This window comes from Ictalurus punctatus, chromosome 8 (genome assembly GCF_001660625.3).
Source record: "Ictalurus punctatus breed USDA103 chromosome 8, Coco_2.0, whole genome shotgun sequence".
In the NCBI taxonomy this organism is placed as follows: domain Eukaryota; kingdom Metazoa; phylum Chordata; class Actinopteri; order Siluriformes; family Ictaluridae; genus Ictalurus; species Ictalurus punctatus.
In genome coordinates, this window is record NC_030423.2 from 16731403 (window position 1) to 16752079 (window position 20677).

The following is a 20677-nucleotide window of genomic DNA, read 5'->3' on the forward strand; positions in this document are numbered from 1 at the left end:
AGAAAAGAGCAGTGGACCCAGAACTGACCCCTGTGGAACACCAATTGTGAGTTTCAGAAATCCCTCTCCTCCATGATACCTTGAAGGATCTGTCTGAGAGATAGGATTCCACCCAGTGCAGAACCGTTCCGGTGATGCCCAGGCTGGAGAGAGAAATGATTGCAGCCAAGCACTCCTGTAGTGTAAAATAAGTTGCATGGACCCCCCTAGCAGATTTATTTTATAAACATAATGGAACTATTCTAATATTATGATATTGCTTAAATGTGAACAATAATATTTAGGCTATTTTTGAAGCCTAATAGCTTTTTCTTCCTTAACTTTACACTGATAGAACACATTAGGTTCAATTCTCCATTCATCGAGTTTCTGTTCCACTTTTCCTATACAAGGTCACAGGGAGCCTGAAGCCTTTCCCAGGGTACTTGGGTCACAAGGAGGGGGACACTGTGGACAAGGTGACAACTCATCACAGGGCACAATTGCACACATTTACACAACACTGGACAATTTGGAAATACCAATCAGCCTACAATTCATGTCTTTTGACTGGGGGAGGGAACCAGAGTACCTGGAGGAAACCCCTGAAGCACAGGGAGAACATGCAAACTCCACACACAGGGCAGAAGTGGGAATCAAATCCCTAACTCCAGAGGTGCAAGGCAAACACTAAGCCATTGTGCCCCCTAAATTATTTATACACTATAAGCCTATTTGATTTGAGATATTGAGGTTTGGATGAAACACATTCAATTCAAATGACTAGTCAAATAGGTTAATAACCAACTATAATAAAATACATTTTAAAAAATTAATATTCATTATGATAGTGGTTGTGATTTCCACCACTGTGATATATATTTTTATATATAAATTTGAGATCACAGGCTCCTTAATTATGCTTTACTGACTCTTGGTGGTCCACTTTGAGAACCTAACTACTGAGATCATCAGTTCATTCATCTTCAGTTACTGTGGATTTGGAGCCTATCCTGGGAACACTGGGCACCAAGTGAAAATAGTCCTGTCCAGTGTGTTTTTGCTCGTTCTCTGCAACCCATGCCAATACAGTGGTTTAAACTCCACCCAGACAGCAACCTGAGCTCAGGATCAAAACTGGCTTCACTGTACCACTCTTACATTTATGTCCTGGGGAAAACTACATGACAAACAGTACAAAATCTCAGTGTTTATAGTCTAGATATTTTATTTGTACCTTTCTGGTTGGAAAAAAACAACAAAAACAGAGTAACAAAGATGAACATTCAAAAGTAAATTACTCTAAACAGTAACACTTTCAGGGTCCAGCATAATAAAACAATCACAGCACAATCAACCGCATGAATAAATGCACATTATTATTATTAGAGTCTTAGTAGCCATCCTCACATGCTTTTCATATGATAATGTTTGTCATTTTATTTTTCTCAGATTTGTTCACTTGGAAATGCAGGTTCTTCAGAAGGACAAGTTAATGAGTGGAGAAGCCTCATTCACAGCTTCATTCTTTCCGTCTGGACTCCATTTTATAAGAGGTGAGCTCAAATCAATCAGCTGGAGAATGCAACAGAGAAAAAAAGTCTGATACATTTTGTGGACTGTGAAGGGACATGTTTCATCAATGCTGTGATCAAAGACCACCTTCAACAAAAACACATTTTAGATCATTAAATGAAGCTGAAGACATTAATCTGATCTCTTACCTGTCCACCAAAACCCTTACTGGGAATGGTTTTGATCAAATCAGGGGTGTTGGAAAGGTCAATGAGTACTTTCTCTTCAGGCTTCAAAACAGGAGCAGGTGCATCTACCAGCAGTACCTGAGAGAGAGAAGAAAAACAGAAAGAGAAGAGGGAAAGAAAAAGAAAAAAAAAAAAACCACAACAACTTCAAGTCTATATTGGCTCTGCTGATGGTGCAGAACTAAAACACAAGTCAGTGTTAAAATCATTACATACAGAAGCCCATTTTATTTTAGTTCTAGATCATTCAATACTAGCAAAATGTTTTGCTGCCATTAGATATTTTAATATTGTAAAAACATTTGATTTATTCACTGTGTGCCAAACTAATTTGTGTGTGTTATTTTGGAAAAGGCAAGCCAGAAATTTACAGAGCAATATTTTTTACTACAGTCTCAGGTCAAGTTGCTACTGTTATCTGCCTCACCATGGATGTTTGTTGTTAAATTCACTTTAAATTGTTATAAATGCTGAAAATCCAGTTTTATCTACAGTTAGTGAACAAATCAACCAAAAGCAATTGAAATAGTTCAACACAATGAATGCTACAAGTGGTTTCCCCAAATTCAACTGAAAATGTAACTTATAATAACCTCCAGTTTCAAAATTATTAAACTAGAAGTAGTCCTGGAAGATTCTACTGGGCCATCACAGTCACCTGACTTGAACCCCATAGAAAATCTCTGGTGGGATTTGAAGAAGGCGGTTGCAGCACACAAACCCAAGAATATTACTGAGCTGGAGGCCTTTGCTCATGAGGAATGGGCTAAGATTCCTTAGGAACGCTGCCAGAAGCTGGTGTCTGGCTATGCATCTCGTTTGCAGAAGCTCATAACTGTAAAATGGTGGTCTACTAAGTGCTAAAGATGCTACCCATGAAGGGGTTGAATAATTTTGAAACTTAAGTCATAAGTTGCATTTTCAGCTGAATTTGGGGAAACCACTTGAAACATTTGTTGTATTGAACTATTTCAATTGCTTTTGTTTGATCTGTTCATTGCAAACAGCTGAAAGTCTGTCAATTTTGACAATAAACCTGAATTGCAATTGGGGTTGAATGATTTTGATTGCAACTGTAGATCCATCAGACAGCAACTCAGCATGTCAACATTTTTGTGATTATTGCAGCCTAAAATACATAACTTTGCTGTTGCTTTTTAACAAATTTGTGATGCAACTTGCAGATTTTTTGCTACAGAAATCTGCTTGAAATGCTGAAATTGCAACTGCACAAAATTGTCCTGCACAGTTTTTGCAGGGATTTTTGACTTGATTATTGCTCGATTTTGCATTCATTTCTCCGATTGCAAAATCCTGGAGGGACTGACATAAATTGACAAATAGTAAACATCCGTCAGGTGTATGCTCCTAAAATTTCATATATACAGTCTCAAATCTGAGGCTGTAAATCTGAGGCCCCCCCCAAACTGACCTCCTGTGTTTCTGTCTTCTTCAACTGAGGGTTGTGCAGAATTTCCTCAGACTTTGAAAACGATGGACATTCTGAGTTGGTCGGATGAGGCTCCGGATCATCTGGGGATGGTTTGGAAGACTTCACTGCAGCAGGCTCACAAGCAGTGGGTCCATTAAAATCATCCTCCAGAATAAAGACCAGCGAGTGGGGCTGAAGCTCAACCAGAGGATACGAGTCCTCTTTAGGCTCTGCCTTTTCAACTACTTCCTGCTGCTCACTCTGCTTCAGCTGACCTGGGCTAAAAGAAAGTTTACAGCTGTAGTGAGTGTAGCCTTGGCTGACGACGCAGTAATGAGAACACAAATGAGCATCTTTTCTTAAAATCTAGATTCACAACGTTTTAGATGCAATATATACACAAAAATAACATCCTGTGATGAAATCACTACATACTGATAGCATTCTGTCTAGCAAAGTATGTAAACAACCTGGTGAACCAAACAATCTGGTGATGTGCCTCAGTTAATGACTGGATTTATTTGAGCCAGATTAATTTGTTAAGGATGAGTCCTATGGTATCATTAATCAAAATGTATACAGAAAGCTTATCTGGGAACTGTGAGATCAGTCAGAACTCAGACAACACAATTCACTTGTGTAAACTGTGGTTTCTTAAAGTGCTCATTTTCACAATGCAAGCAATCACAATTCTGATTTAAGTATTGCAAAGACAGGTACTGACATGAATATCAAACAATTCACTGTGAAACATTACAAACAAATCAATATAAATAACAAGTATACCACAACAAAGCTGATCTACCTTGCAAAAAAGTACAAAAAAAAATAAAAATCTCTACTATGGCTTGTTGAGAAACGCTCAAGGCCATGATCTTAAATCCTTATTGTGGATTACATTGTTTTTCAGTCCTCGTTGGCAGAAAAAAAGGATCAAATGCTTAGAAAATCACATTACCTAGCATGACTAATCCCAGAGCTGAAAATTGGTGATTGTGGCTCAGGGGTGTGGGATGATTTGTTAAGGCGAGGCACACTCTTGGGTGTCAGCATGGGGATGCCAGACACACGGCGGCTCACAGGTGTAGGTAGAGCAGATGGACGCCGCAGTTTAGACTGGAACGGATTCTCAGATACACTTGAAGGTGTCTGGAGGCCATGAGAAGTAGGAAGAACGAGTCTCTGTGGAACACTATATAGAAATTCTGAACAATGACTCATGTGGAAGTGTGACCCCAACAAGTACTTCATCCACAAGCCCATTAAAAAAAAAAGTTCACAATTATGTAGCAGAATAACAAAATGCTACATTACCTGTCCACACTGCAAGCTGACATCAGTCTTTTCGGTTTCATAATTCGAGGAACATCAGGCGAAGATGTAACTAATTCATATGATCATATAAGGCATACAGTTAATTTAAACTGCTCTGAATCTCAAATTCAAGCCTGATAAGACACAAACTTTTACCTTCTTACCTTCAGATCCTCGTACTCCTTTCAGAGTGTTTGTTGGAGACGGTGACACGAAAGCTTTCAAGTTGGAGTTCACCTTAACAGTGCTTCCAGTCTTAGCAGAAAGTGTAGATATGCTGGGCACAGAGGTGGTCCTCTGCATAGTCTTCTTAGCTCTTGTTTGGTGCTCAACAGAAAGTCCAGTCTCTGTTCTCCTAATAGGGGTGGCCTTGATTGGTCTAGGAACAGGCTCAGATCCTTTCCTTCCCTGTGTGGACAAGGATGTCGTTCTTCCAGCGGAGGATTCCAGAGGTTTGCTGATGATTCCCGACTTGCAGTTGGAACTGGGAAATCTGCTGCCACTGCTGGGAATGCGGCCACTAATGCTACTCACACTGGTGTTCAGGGAGGAATTCAGTTTGCCTACATGGAGAATGTTGGTACAATATTTCAACTTTAACCCTTGTGTGGCATTTAAGGGTTAAAATTGGGCAGGCCCATTAAATAGTTAGTAAACCATTTTAAAACACTATTACTTACTGTTGCATTAAACATTTTAAGCAACTCAGCTCCTTGTAATTTTCATGAAATTTGCTCTTTTTGGAAGTAATAGCATCTAAACATCATTCTCCAGAAATGCTTCCACCCATTTCTGACTAAAATAAGCACAATTTATGTTTTATTTAGAGTAATGTAGACCTTATTGAGTGATTATCAAAGACTGGTAGGCTGCCATGTAATGGTTAGGCAAAATATTTGCATTTTAAGCATTACATTCAATCAGGATAAAGGATGTATGAACAGTGCAAGAGTGCCACAGTGTGACCCCCCCCCTCCAAAAAAAGCAAACTGCACAGATATAGGTCACATTATAAGGCAAACTTCATCCATCCATTTTCTGTACCGCTTATCCTACACAGAGTCATGGGGGAACCTGTCCAGTGGCACAAGGCGGTTGACTCCCTGGATGGGGTGCCAACACATCACAGGGCACAAGCGCACACAATTTATAAATGCCAATCAGCCTACAACACATGTCTTTGGACTGGAAAGGAAATCAGAGTACCCGGAGGAAAGCCCTGAACCACAGACAACATGCAAACTCTTATTCTGCATCTTTGCAAAATCTTGCCCACCCATTTTGAATGGATGACCAGATGTTTAAACATAGAATTTAACAAAAGGCTACCTTAAATAATAAGTTTTAAGTGTTCGAGTTGCCTTTAAGAAAAAGGTTGTAGAAAAAGAAAAAAAAAATAGGTAGCTTGCATTTGGATCACGATAGAACATGTTTCTTGGCTAGAAAAATTATTAGATATATCTGAAATGAGGAACCCAGTGATACAAATCACATGACAATGTTGTTAAAATTAGATCATTATTATAGTTTAGGTCTAAAATAGTACAAAAATATATACATAAATATATAAATTGCACCTTAAGACTCACATTTACCAGTTGGAGAGACAGACAGGCTTGAGTTGATACTAGACACAGAAGAGGAGGAGGAAGAAGTATTCTGGCTTCGGTCCACCACTCTCTTGTTAGGTAGCGTAGGAACTTTACGAAGAGGTGCGCCACCTCTTAATTCAGTCTGAAGAATAAAGAAAAGCAAAGAATTTTCCAAATACTACTCATCTGTTAACCTAACAAATCAATTTGACATTTAACATCAATAGCAATTTTATCCTAAATAATGAAAGTGATTCACCTTGCTGGGGGCTGGAAGAGCTCTCTTTACCGGCAGGCTTGTGTTGAACGAAGAATCACTCATATCAGAGGCTACACTAGTTGTATCAGAGAGCAGGTCTTCAGCAGAGCCTGTTCTGCTTGCGTCTCTACTACCAGGACTCCGCTTCAGGCCAAAACAGCTCTGAGACATTAAGAAAAAAAATGTAAATTAAATGTGGGGGAAAAAAGAATAAGAAGGGGAAAACACACAAGCACATATTAATCAAACACTATGCTAATTATTGTCTCCAAATGTGATCCAAGTTGCACAATCATGAACATTAACACCATCAGTAACTGTAGTATACTGTGTATATATAAATGTTTCTATTTTTTCTATGAAGTTATATTTGAGAAGTTTGGGGCAGAAAGCTGGCCTACTTTGCTGGGTGGTGGAAGCCGATTTTTGCTAGGAAGTGCTGGTCGGGTGCCAGAGGAAAGTCGAGAGTTCCCCATGGCTGTGGGTTTATTAGATAGTACCCTGCCACTGGGAACAAGGCTTTTCCCTCTTGTGGCCATTTTAGGTTGGGTGTCAGTAGTTCTCACAGGGCTGGAGGTGCTAAGACGTGGTATGCCTCCAGACATAGTGCTAGACTTCTGCAGTCGCTTCTGGATGGCAGGTGGAAGCTGTCTCATGGGGCTGTCCTGAATACAAAATGTCTCTCTCTTAATGGGGCTAAGTGTATCAGCAGGCTTGAACATGACCAGTTTGGCCGAGGAGTCCATCTCAAACTTTTCTGCACCTTCAGGCAAACTGGAAGCAGCTGTAAGGTCTTTTGCAACAGGTTCAGTAAGAGTTCTCTCAAGGTGGCTGACTAAAAGATGAGCTTCTTTGTGAATTTCCTCAAAGTTCTCCTCAAGCAGTGGGCTCCAGCTGGGCTCCTCACCCAAAGATGGCCCACTGCTCATACTATCTTTCATATGGGTCTCTACTCCATGGGAAATAGATCTCTCCTTATGTGTGACAGGACCCAGGAAGACTTCATCTTCAACATCATCTTCTCCTTTAGAACTGAAACAAGCAAACATATACATTTCATAAAACACTTTGGATGTATGTGAATGTTTTCCGAGAGATATTTCTAGGGATACTGTGCCAATACTGGTCTGAAAGCCTGAATTGGTATTTGGATCTGACAATTGTTAACGCTGTCCAATCCACTGGTGGTCTACAATGACACAAATTGTCTTTAATCCCACCACCATTGTGCTTCTGATGTTTTATCATAACTTGTCTACAGAAACACAAGAGAGTTGCTCAGTTACTCTAAGGACATCAGTATTAGACTTTATAAGTTGCTTCAATAGATATTTCTGTACAGTTCTCTGTGCTGTATAAAACAATGACAAATAAGTATATTCTTACCATTTTTGTTAGAAGTTGTTAAAATGAAAAGAGTTTACATTAGACTGCAAATATGTAACAAACCACTAAAAGACCAAATGACAACACACCTTGCCGGTGACAGTGAAACTTCAAAATCAAACTTCTCTTCAGCCAATGAGCAAAAGTCTATAGAAATAAAACATTGGTAAAAACAAAATAAAATCATCAAATCACATACTTTGGATGTATGAAGTGTTAAGTTTGAATACATTTACTTCATCTAACCAGAAAATACATTTGTTGTATATTAATTAGTTACCATCATCGGCTATCGAAGCCATCATCAACAGAAAAACAGATGGGAGGTCAAAGTCCTGAAAATAAACAACACCAACGTTAACTACATTAAATGATTCACAAAAAGCTACTGTTACTGATTTCGAACAATACAGAAATAGCATGATTTAATACAACTAAAATGTTTATATAATGGTTTATTCTACTAGGGGGATTTTAGGGAAGCTATGATTAGCATGGTGAACAAAAAGCTAGCTAGCCAACACACTACAGAGTGAACATATAACCTAAACTCTCTCAGCTTTACAATGGCTTTTACTCATTTTAAAACGAAAACTTACCGGTTCTTTGTGTGTTTCAAATTCACGGCACAAATTTTGTCCCTTTTCCCCCTTGTGTGAGCTTACTACAAACACAAGCTTCTAAACAAGGCTTAACATATTTCAAATTTCGTCCACAGGCCGAATTCAAAGATCACGTGATTTAAATGGTGAAGCCGCATTGGTGTAGAAAGCTTCCCGGAAGTGAAAGTGTCGAGACCACACTTCGCGAGCAGCCCAAAACGATGCTGTGAATGGAGCTTTTAATAAAGTTCATAGTGCTGTTATTTAGCACAAATGTAAAACTTTAAGGTTAAAATGCAACGTGGTGTTGTGATAATGTTTACAATTTGAGAGGTTGTGTAATTATTCTTCTATCCATGTTGCCTTATTTTAGACTACAATGTAGTTACATAAAGGTGACTTGATTGGGTTATTTTTGTTTCCTTTTTTAGACGACTTGCCTACGATTAAGAAAACTAGATGTTGCACTGCCGGTTGACTAAATGGTCCATTGTGATACAAGGCAGGAAAGTTTGACTCCAAAATTAATCGTTCTCTTGAACCGATTCTTTTTAATGAATCGAAGTTTGTGTGGCGTCCACTAGAATTGGATACTGTTGAAAGAATAAAGTCACGAAGCTGAAGGTTTTTTGGTTGTTTTTGTTTTTTTTTTTTTGTTTTTTTTGGGGGGGTGCCACCAAAAACCTTCAGCTTTGTCTTTATTCTTTCAACAATATGTACAAAACTAATCAAACTCACCATTTTATCAATGTCTGATAGTGTAGAGATTGCGTTTCTTTGTGAAGATACTGATGAATTAAATCATGGTATAAGGTCATTTTTAATTTCATGTTATCACATTGCTTCATATGACATGGTCATTCAAATGTGTAATGGCAGAAAGTATACTCATGGCCTCTGATATTTTATTCCATGGACATTCAAAAGAATAGATTTTTTTTTTTATGTGGGCAGAGTGAAACCAATTATATTATATATGTGTGTGTGTGTGGGGTGCACGGTGGCATGCTCGCATCGCACCGCCAGGGTTGGGGGTTTGACTCCCACCACTGCCCTATGTGTGCACGGTGCTTGCATAATCTACCCGTGCTGCAGGGGCTTCCTCCTGGTACTCCAGTTTCCTCCCCCAGTCCAAAGACATGCATGGTAGGCTAATTGGCATGTCCAAAGCGTCCATAGTGTATGAATGGGTGTGTGAAAGTGTGTGTGATTGTGCCCGGCGAGGGATTGGCACCCTGTCCAGAGTGGCCCCCGCCTGGTGTCTGATGCTCCCTGGGATAGGCTCCAGGTTATTTTATTAAAACAAATTCCAACACTGAACATGGTTTAAGCTTAAAATAAGCTGTAAATACAAGTCTATTAGATCACATTGTTTCTCTTGACTTTATTTACATATGTGGCCATGAAGTAATCCAAAAGTAAGCATGTTACATTACATTATTGGATTATGTTTCTGATTACATTTTTTTAGTAAGTAACTTGTAACGGAATAGCTTTTAAAAGTAACCATCCCAACCCTGAGTACATCTCATATCTATCAAATAAAGTTATAGCAAATCAAGACATTGCCTAACCTCTTAGGAACATGTTTTTATTCACCTGAATGAAGAGCATTGGTTGACTGACTTGATTTTATCTTATGCCATGTGCATAAAGACAAGGGGCATGAACTCAAATTTTAATATACACAGCAGAAAAATAAACGTCCTCTCTCTTGTATATAAAGTGAGTATAGCCTCACACACACACTCAAGTAAATTTGGAAGTTTCAGTGCAATACTGGAGAATGAATCCCAGGGAGGATAAATGCTAAGTGTAAAGTATGGTGCAAAACAGCAGGTATACTGTATAGAACCACCATGGAGGTGCAGCAGAGCTGTGAGCATCAGAGGAATCTAATTTTTACAGTGCAATAATATGAGTAGGACCAGGGCAGTAAGCAACCCGGTTCAAAAAACATGTGTCAACGAGCTTGCATAATTATGACGTGTTGGGGGAATTTGTCTATTGAAACATTTACCATTTTAATTTAATTCTGTTCAAATGAAGGAAATGACTTGAATAAAGATTAGTTCCCTTTGCTGAACGAGATTCAAAGATCCAAAGTCAGTAAAAGGACTAGATGATAAATTTAGCTGATTTGATGCATTGTCCAGAATGAATCATTGGTATCCATATACACCCATTATCCAATATTGATTGTCATCGAATAAAGAAACTATTACTATACCGCATACAACATCCATTATTCAATCTTAACTTATAAACGAAAAAGCTTTACACATTACACCACCTACAACTTAATTTCAACTCTCTTTAATACACTGAAAGTCAGGGGAGAGCGCGAACGCAGTCCCCCACTACCACAAATTATGCAGTCGAGATTCCCACATTTGGGGAATTCGCAGGGGTCAGCACAACCGGAGTGCAATGGCTGAGCCTCGCCCTGGGTGAACCACCTTCATGATCATGGTATCTCCCCTGCCAGGTAAGTATGAATTACAGATACAGCGGCTACCGACTGCACCACAGCACACACTGTTCCCCATCATGGTGAAGAATGTAGCGCTAAGCATTACACAAACATCCAAGTGTAAAACACGACAGTCTAAAAGTACTGAAACACACACCATGTTTATATTACACCTAACGTCGTGTGGTCGTCTATTTTCTTAGCAACAAAGCGATATAATACTTCCCATGATGCACTGCTTCTGAATATGTAAATAAGATCCGCTATGTTCAAGAAACGGCTTTTGTAATTGTAGCATGTACACTAAAATCACAACAGTCAGTCCAGGAGAAGCAGCGTATTGCTACACGGTAAGTCATGAGAGTCAGTAAAAAAAAACAAAAAAAACAAAAAAAAAAAAAACAATTTTATTAAGGTTGTTTGAAAGCCTCGCTACAGTTAGCCCCGCCCCCTCGGTGTGCAGGTCAGCCAGCGAGTTACAGCCAAAATAAAATGACGTCTCTACAAGAAATCTCACTTCCATTCACTTAATTACCAAATAAATAAGGAACTGAGGTAGAAAATCAGCTTTATTCAAGTGACTATATAACCACAGTCTATGAACAAAGAGCTGAACAAAACTCGCATGATGGTAGAAGTTTCTGTCCGACCGGCTATGGGAGTCCGGATATATAGTTCCGGATTGATAGTTCCGTCTGCCACAAATTATGATTGGGGTGGGTAATAGATTATGAATTTAAAAATTGATAAGTTAGTAGTTTATATTAATATTACGACGAATTTGAGCCGTTGGATAAGTTAAGCCACATGAAGCGCAAGAAATTGATCTTTTCGTTGTAGAACTACAATGCGTGTTTTAACTCACTTAAAAATACAATAATTTAACCTTTAAACATGATTTGGACACGCTATAAAAGTCAGGCTTCCAATAAAGACAGCTGTTTTCCTAGGATTTTTAAATAAATGATTTTACTGTGCGGTCGTCAGGTACAGTTAGGCTTAAAACTGCAGACAAACGTTGGAGTATCGAGTTTGGTTTTCATGGCAGAGAAATGAAGATGTATATGAAAGTACAGACTTGTACAAACTCCACACTGGTCCGGTATGAACAATTAACAATCCTTTTCGTTAGTGAACTATGAATTCAGCGTAAACTGTGAATTCAGTCAGATCATAAACAGCTTAAATACAGGAAACGCCACAAACAAATTAAGCACAAGTATAGCGCCCACTTCCATGTAATGAACTAACACCACAGACAGACAGACAGACATTATCTTCTTTGACAGTATAGAGGGGGTGCACCGTTCCCGGAAGTACTGCAATACCGGGTCGATGCGTGGAGTGGACGGAGCAAGCCCCTATTCCATCTCCCTGTTCCAAAAATCAATTTAATATATGGTCCCCGGGTAGGGGACGTATCAGATATTAAACTGATAAGAACAGATACTACACTTGATCTTAGCCAAAAGGCCGAGAAGCGATACCACCTATAGCACACAACAAACGGGGTCATTCTACAGGACGGTAAACCCGAGGGCGACAAAAGCTGATTACTCTTAATATTGTATAATAGGCCAGTATAAAATATGATAAATGTTATTTATACTAAAATTAGCAGAGCAAAACTGCGATTTGGTGTCAGTTAACACCAAAACATAAAGGAAAAGATAATGAATGCAAAAAACTGACCAATCAGAGACGAGGATTTTATATTCTCCGCACTACGAACTCGCACTGGTTTAGAAAGTAGTTTTCCAAGCAAACATTTAAACTGGATAAATATCCTTCCATTGTAACGACCAACACAAGACAAACCAAACGTGTGGAATTTAAAAAGATGTTAAACTTGACGAATTATATAAGATTGCCTCTCAGTGGTCAAATGTAGTATTGCAGGAGAAAAAAAAAAGGGGGGGGGGGGTTGCAAGATAATTACCTACAACTTTTGGTCAATAATTTTTTGATGCATGCAATCAAACCCGTACTGAATGCAAATTTCACCAGAAAACCGTGTCCTATAATTATGAAGGAAGCGTCCACGTTTCATATTTTGTGGTACAAAGGGTGCAAATTTGTACCAATAAAGTTCTCTACTATTTCTAAAACACGAACAACGTTCTCCTCAGTCCCAAATTTACTGAAAAGGAAAAAAGTTCATCTTTACACATGCGTCACTCATTCACCTTTTTTGTAAACTGCCTACCTTCATTTAACTTATTCTGGATGTACAGCATTTCCCATCATAATGCATTAAAGGATACGGATCTCTCCAAATAAATAAATAAATACATACATATATTTAAACTCATAAAAACTAAACCGTTTTACAGCTTGCCACGCTTATTAATTATACTTACAAATAATTGAGCTATAATTACTTAACAGGCATGGCATGCAAATTCCACACTATAGTTAAAGTTATTTAATAAATTAATACACAGACTCACAACTCTGGTCCCGTTCTGCACATTTTAATGCTTCCCGGCTTTAACATAATCACTTCAACTCAGATGGCCGTTAATTAGCTAATTAGTTGAATCAGGTCAATTAGAAGCAAGGAAAACACTAAGATATGCAGGACAGGATGTACTCCAGGATCAGGATTGGTAACCTGGTGGTTAAAAAGGTGTTCCTACGGTTATTTCTGTCTCTTTCTCCCCTTCCATGCTCCTCTGTACCTGTTGATCACGATGAATGAGGCCTGGCCACCCTTTAAAGCTTACCCTTTCTAAATTAAATAACTATTTGCATTCAATTATGCAACAAATAAATAAATAAAAAGAATAAGAAAAAGTAGAAAAGAACTTGATTTCTCTAGCTCTTACCCTTGCAAGCAGGTTTCAGTGTGTGACTGAGTATAAGGAAAACTTTATTTTCTCATAAATTGTCTACCTTTTGTATTAAATAGAGATTCCTCATTTACAGGTGAAACTAATGAGCTCCATTACAGTGTGCCTGTAACATAGCTGAAAAAAAAAACAACAATAAAGAATTGAAGTAAATAAAACAAGGATAATCATAAGCATCTGAACTATAACTGAAAACTACAAATACCCAAAGGTGTCAAGCACGAACTTAAATTACCCTCATTCAATCTATTTACCTGTCTGTGTACATCTGAAACTAAGAAGGAATCATTATTTGAAGTGTCAGGAATGTAAATGTGTGTCCTGTGAAGTCCCACTATAAAAGAAAAGTGTCGTCTGTTATTCTGTTTTAATATTGTGATTTTGAATAAACTCTTTTTAAACTATTTCTAATTTTGGATTAACTTGTGTCCTCTGTGCAGATTTCTTAGAAAGTGACCTGTGAGATTTCTTACTGTGGAGATGTTCAGGAACTTTGCAGTAAAGACCAGGACCATCACTTTATGGAAAATAAAGTTTATTTGCAATACTACACAGATTAAATGACTAATGGATGCTCTGGTGTTTGATGTAAGTAAGTAAAATTTATTTGTATAGCACGTTTCACACAGCAACGCTGACCAAAGTGCTGAACAGAGTACAGAAAGGAAAATAGAAACAGAATTAGACCAAATAAAAGCAGACAATAGACAATAGAAAAAATCTATAAAATAATTGTTTAAACAATTAAAAAATTTGATCAAAAAGCCTGGTAGAAGAGATATGTTTTAAGCCTATTTTTAAAAGTATTAATAGAAGGTGCAAGACGGTTGTCCAGTGGCAGTTGATTCCATAGACGGGGGGGGGGCAGCAACAGCAACAGCAAAAGCTCTATCCTTCTTTGTTTTTAACCAGGAACGAGGGACATGCAAAAGAAATCTATCAGAAGATCTTAGACATCTGATTGATGAATGTGGATTAAGAAGATCCTCAAGATACGAAGGAGCTTGATTATTAAGAGTTTTAAAAACAAACATCAGAACCTTAAACTGAATCCTAAAACGGACTGGGAGCCAGTGAAGCGATGCTAAAATTGGGGTGACACGATCAAACTTCTTTGCCCTGGTCAACAGCCTTGCAGCTGCATTCTGAACCATCTGAAGACAAGCCAGAGATGACTGAGGAAGACCAAAGTATAATGAATTACAGTAATCTAAGCGAGAAGTAATAAAAGCATGAATAACCTTCTCCAAATCCTGGAAAACAAAAGTGTTTTGAGTTTTGAAATAATCCGTAGTTGATAAAAACTAGTCTTGACGACCAAATTTATCTGCTTGGTTAAGCATAATTCTGAGTCCAGAATGAAGCCAAGGTTCCGAACCTGGGAAGAAATTGAGGGAAAGTGTTTATGGAGCTCGTTAATGAGACTATCTCTCAATCTCAGGGGGCCAAAAACAATTATTTCAGTTTTGTCTTCATTAAGTCGGAGGAAATTATTTGTCAACCATTTTTTAATGTCATCCAGACAGTCCAACAATGGCTGAATGGAGTCACCAGCTTAATACTAAACATAAAGCCGTGTGACGGTCTATTTTCTTAACAACAATTCAGCAACATACTTCCCATGATGCACTGCTTCTGAATATGTATTCAGGAAACTGTTTGGTTTTTTTTGTTTGTTTGTTTTTTTAATCGAAACATGTATACTAAAATCACAACAGCCAGTCCAGAAGAAACCGTGCATTGCAACACGGTAAACAATAAGACACGGTAAAACTATTTTCAACAGTTTTGTGAATGTTGTTTTAACAAGCCCGCTGCGTTTATCCCCGCCCCTCGGTGTGAAGATCAGGCGGAGAGTTACAGCCCAAACAAAACGACTTCTCTACAAGAAATCCCGCGTACATTCATTGTTTTAATGAATAAATAAGGGACTGTTGTATAAATGCTGCTTTAAACTTTATGCAATTGCAAGAGACGATAGACCCACAATATATGAAATTGGGGGTCCGGATAGATGGTTCCGTCTGGTATAAATTATAATTGTTGTGTTAATGTATTATTCGTAACTTGGCAACCGTATAATTTTACACTTTCGAGACACTGATTAAATATCTGGTGCCACATTAAGTTAAATCATACGCACAAAATAAATATTTTCGTTGCATCCAAGACTACAATTTGTGTTTTAGTTTACTTACTATAAGTACTATCATTTAAACATGCTTTTGACATGCTATAAGCCAAACTTCTTTGGAGTTAATGAGACCTCACATGATGGCCCAGTAAACACAGATCAGATTTACTAAACGCTACAAGTTTTTATGTAAAATAAACGAATTTTCTGTGCATTTGTCAGGTACAGTTGGGTTTAAAACTGCAGCCAAAAGTCGGAGTAGCGAGTTTGGTTTCATGGCAAAGAAATTAGGATTTGTGTAAAACTACAGGCTCCACTTGTACAAATCCCCACTGGTCCTGCATGAACAACATTTAAAAATCCTTTTCTGTAGTGAAATGCGAATTCAATCAGATCACAAATATCTTAAATAAAGAAACCCCACAAGCAAACTGCATAGCATCCACTTACATGTAACTAATTAACATCACAGACAGACAGATATACAGTCATTATCTTTCTTTGATAGTATGGAGAGGGGGTTCATCGTTCACGGAAGTACTGCAATACGTCCGTGGAGTGGACGGAGCAAGCCCCTATTACACGAACTTTTCTAAAACATGAACAACGTTCTTATCAGCCCCAAATTTGCTAAAAGGGAAAAGAAGTTCATCTTTACACCTGTTTTACTCATCCGCCATTTTCAAACAGCACTTTATACAGACCTGCTTTATCATATACAGCACTGCCTACTTTAATTTAATTGATTCTGGATGTACAGTATTTACCACAATAATGCATTAAAGGATACTTATGTCTCCCAAAAAAAAACCCTAACACACTATCACGAGTATCTAAAGGACAGCCTTGAGCAATCCAAACTCATCTGACATTAGTTATGAGTAAGAAAAAGCATTCAAATCATAACGCAAATCTGTTTTATAGTTTGCCACTCATTAATATTTACATATATAAAGAAGTGAGATAAAATTAGTCACTATTTATTACTTGTGGTATCCGAAATTTAGGAAAATGCAACCTTTCATTGAAAATAGCAATGACAGAGACCAGTGAATGAAGTAAAGATAATTGTTTATTGAACAAACTATGAGATGATTAGTCTTGACAAAGTCTTCGTCAATTCGATTCTAAAGGTGTGCTCACACCGAGGAGATTTACGCCTATAAGTCAATGTCTAATATTTTAAAAACCGAAGCAGCACAAACGAAGCGTTTGGCTGCACAAACGGAGCACAAACGATTGAGGCTATTTTGTCGACGTTTTGCGTTGGGAGGGGGGCCAACTTCATGCAGGTCCTGCACCTAGACAATCAAGTTCAGCTCCACAACAGCACCACCTAGGGGTCTAATAAGTCTTTGTCCCCTTCCATGCTTCTCTGTACCTGTTGATAATGATTACATTAGAATCTGCCGGGAAGAAAGCACTTTATTTGATTTCTCACATACTCTTTCTCCTTGCAAGCAGATGTCAACGAGTGACCTAGTAAAATAAACCCATAACTCTCTATCCTAAATGTAAAACAGTGGAGATTTCCTGCTTGAGTTGTATCTACACTTATTTTGAGACTCCAGCATTTACGTTGAGGCTCACAAATTAACAAGTGGGAAATCAGTCTCTGACAGTATAGGGGCAAAGTTAAAATCTAACGCCAACAACTGTCCCCATAATGAGATTTTGGTTTATAATATTTGATACATGCCTATATAGTCTATACAAAGAAAAAACAGCATGTGCTCAGTGAAGCACTTCACATAGCCACTGGATTCGGTTACTATACCTAAGGACAGCTGCGGTCTAACTCTTTCTGCCATTCACTTCTGCCTGGCACACAGTCAGCATTCCAGTTCATCTAAAAGGAGTGGATTGTGGTTGAAGTCAGGGCTCCGTGCAGACCACCTAAGATCTACCACACCAATCTTGGCAAACCATGTCTTCATGGACCTTGTATCATGCACAGGGGAATTGTGGGCATGCTAGAACAGGTTTGGGCCTCTTGGTTCCATTGGAGAGAAATCTTAATGCTATGGAATACAAAGACATTCGATATTTGTGTGCTTCTAACATGGAGTTTTGTGCCAACAGAAGAGCCACATATAGGGTGTATTGGTCAGGTGTCCACATACTTTGGGCCATATAGTGTATAAGGCAAAAAACAAAACAGTAATTCTGGAAAGGTCGTGTAACAATGACCGCAACACAGCTGCAAAAACAATGAAGAACAGAAGTAAATAAATCAACGATATTCATGAGCATCTGAGTTATCAGTGAAAATGAAAAACCCAAAATGGTGTCTAGTATGAACATAAATCAACTTCCTTCAAACTGTTTACCCATCTATGTGCATCTGAAACTAAGAAGGAAACAATATTTGAAGCATCAGAAATTAAGTCTGTGAAATTCCCAGTATAAAGGAAAAGTGTCTCTTGGGTGTTATTCTGTATTAATATTGTGACCTTGGATAAACTCTTTGTTTTTGTGTCCTCTGTACAGATTTCTTAGAAAGTGACCTGTTAGATTTGTTGTTGTGGAGACTCCCAGGAACTTTACAGTAAAGACCAGGAACATATCACTTCATGGAAAATAAAAAGCAACACTGGTGAGGAAAAACTCCATGTTATATTTATTAGACTAATTTATGGAGAAACCTCAGGAGACCCGGCCTTTTGGGGAGCTGTCCTCCTCAGCTGGCACTGAGCACTCTAGTTAAACAAGGACTATAACTGGGCTTGTGCGATATAACAATATTAATGTAATCACAATATCCAGTGGCCACTTCAGAGGAGAGTCAAATGCAGCATTACAGACACTTTCTGAAAGCTGCATCCCCTTCCTCCATCTCCGTACTCTCAACTCGCACTAAATGGTCTCGCACCACAGTACCTAAGCAAAGTTTTGGTCTTCTGTGATCCACCATGTCTATGTAGATCAAAATGTGCAGGCTATTTGTTGGTATCTTGAATAGTGAAGGCTACAGTAGGGGGAATTGCTTTCTCTTACAAAGCCCCCACATTTATGGAACAGCCTTCCAGACTCAGACACAGTCACTGTGTTTAAGTCCAGGCTGAAAACATATTTGTTTACTCAAGCTTACCATGAATAGACTTTCTTTTAAGCAAAGTACACAGTCTTATCCATCACGGGATAGTAAGCATACCTAATAATATCTCCCTCTCTATACCTCTGTGAGGGAAATTATTCATTTTTACTTTGTAATAATATTGTTTCTGTTCATGTTCATCTGAGGATAATGCCTAAGAAGGCCATGTCATGTCACAGAGATCAGTACAGAATGTTTATCTGCTTACAGAGACTCAAACATGTTCTTCTGTTCAAGATTCATCTGCACATCTTCTAAGACCCTAAAACAAAGCTTGTTTGAACTGCCTCTAACTGCTTCTTATCGGTCCACAGAAGTGTCATGCTCTGCGTTTCATATATATAGTAGTGGTTCAGCACAAGCGCTTTAGAGCGCTCTCATTATTCTATCCTGCTTTATTCTATCCTGTATTAACCATCTTTCTGTAACAAACCTTTCTTTTTTACCTTCACAGGATGAGTCTGTGAGTGTTGTCTAATTTCCATGACACCTCCCTCTCTCCTTCTGTCTCCATCCTGATGCCCTACCTTTGGATGGAGCTCTCATCAACTAGAGGCTACAGCCTGGAGATTTCTTAGGATGGTACTGCTTGAAGTATATATATATATATATATATATATATATATATATGTATATATATATATATATATATATAGTGGTTTGAATGTCAGAAACCAACCAGGCCCTCTAACTGTACAAAAAGAATCTAACTATCCTACAAGAAAAGAAAACAAAAATACATTTTCTTCCCTCAGTCCCTAGCTAACCGAAAACCAGGAAAAAAACGAACCAACATGAATGACGCCGACTTCCTACTAACCACTATTACCAGTGCACTTTTTTTACGAAGGTGAATTTTAGTGTGGGTAAGTTAACAAAAATAATATTATATACATATAATATATATATATATACAAGTGTACCACTCGATTCTTAAAGAGACAGAGCATAAACAAAGTCAATAACAAGCAGAAGGTCATACACAGGCGAAATCAACATATGTAAAGCGCTCCTAACACACAAAGCAACGGCAATGATCTGCCACAGGATGGAGACTGACGAGGCTTAAGTACACCTCCAGAAATGTGTAGCCAACCAATGCTATTGCACAAGGCCGGAGCAGGCGTGGACAAGATGTGATCATCCAGTGGCAAACCGGAAGATCTTCTTCTGAAAGACCTTTTCATCTGTTTCCATAGTGTGTCACTTCTGCATATGGTTTAGGAACGGGAACCCAGGTACCCCAGAGTGCAGACTGGACGATGGAGTGGGGCGACACGTTGGGGTGTTTATTGGATTATGATAAGCTGAACTTATTGGTGCAGAGAAGTGTGAAGCTTTCACAGTTTGGAATGCGGAAGTAGACAACAGACGAATGTGTATAAACAGACTTGTGTATAAATTTTTAGTTTTTTCCTTCATTGTTGTGTTTCTACAACATTCCACGTAAGTAGAAATACAAAGAGTGGTGGATTACCACAAACAGAGGCGAAATAAATGGTCTACTTTTCAATTACTCCCGAAACAGCTGTATTACACACTACCTCCTCATTACTCACTGTGTTTTGTAAGTTAGTGACATGGTAATATAGTGCTAAGTATGGTCGTGTACATATATGTTAAAATGTATATGTTCACACACACACAAATTTATTTATTTATTTTTGTGTGTGTGTGTGTGTGTGTGTGTGTGTGTGTGCGAAGCAAACTATAGCAGACATGTCACCAGTCACCATATAGTAACCATGACAGCCCTTACGAAAATTAACCATGGTTTTACTACAAATAAAACAA

General features: G+C 38.3%; 1 protein-coding gene, 1 long non-coding RNA gene and 2 other non-coding genes across 5 annotated transcripts in view; 1 reads left to right on the top strand and 3 right to left on the bottom strand.

The window, feature by feature from the left end:
• LOC128633492 (uncharacterized) overlaps window positions 1-1562 on the top strand; it is a 2410-nt gene extending 848 nt beyond the window's left edge. The window contains exons 2-3 of the long non-coding RNA XR_008396906.1: window positions 393-458; window positions 1432-1562. This is a non-coding gene — a long non-coding RNA (uncharacterized LOC128633492). The remainder of the gene's footprint in view (window positions 1-392; window positions 459-1431) is intronic.
• On the bottom strand, window positions 1184-12623 carry gtse1 (G-2 and S-phase expressed 1). 2 transcript variants are annotated; one of them, XM_017475203.3, is made up of 12 exons: window positions 12493-12623; window positions 8006-8060; window positions 7815-7872; window positions 6741-7371; window positions 6340-6501; window positions 6078-6222; window positions 4653-5051; window positions 4489-4558; window positions 4133-4366; window positions 3175-3454; window positions 1704-1820; window positions 1184-1554 (listed from the first exon to the last, which is right to left on the bottom strand). In XM_017475203.3, the coding sequence occupies exons 2-12, from the start codon at window positions 8028-8030 to the stop codon at window positions 1459-1461; spliced, it is 2217 nt and encodes a 738-aa protein (XP_017330692.1). In that variant the 5' UTR covers window positions 8031-8060; window positions 12493-12623; the 3' UTR covers window positions 1184-1458. The 2 variants fall into 2 exon arrangements, with proteins under 2 accessions (XP_017330692.1, XP_017330689.1); XM_017475200.3 differs by lacking the exon at window positions 12493-12623 and adding an exon at window positions 8325-8620.
• LOC124628451 (U1 spliceosomal RNA) lies at window positions 10660-10823 on the bottom strand. Its single transcript, XR_006982988.1, has one exon. It is a non-coding gene; the product is annotated as a U1 spliceosomal RNA (small nuclear RNA).
• LOC124628458 (U2 spliceosomal RNA) lies at window positions 12095-12285 on the bottom strand. Its single transcript, XR_006982993.1, has one exon. It is a non-coding gene; the product is annotated as a U2 spliceosomal RNA (small nuclear RNA).
• Window positions 12624-20677: the final 8054 nt, after the last annotated feature.

Bases quoted from the DNA above. Each gene is read 5' to 3' on its own strand.
- gtse1 (XM_017475203.3), bottom strand. From the start codon at position 8,030: ATGATGGCTTCGATAGCCGATGATG. The intron at 6,502-6,740 runs GTAGGCCAGCTT...TTAATGTCTCAG, and splicing joins GGCTTCCACCACCCAGCAAA to AGCTGTTTTGGCCTGAAGCG. The intron at 4,367-4,488 runs GTAATGTAGCAT...ATTTCTATATAG, and splicing joins TCAGCTTGCAGTGTGGACAG to TGTTCCACAGAGACTCGTTC.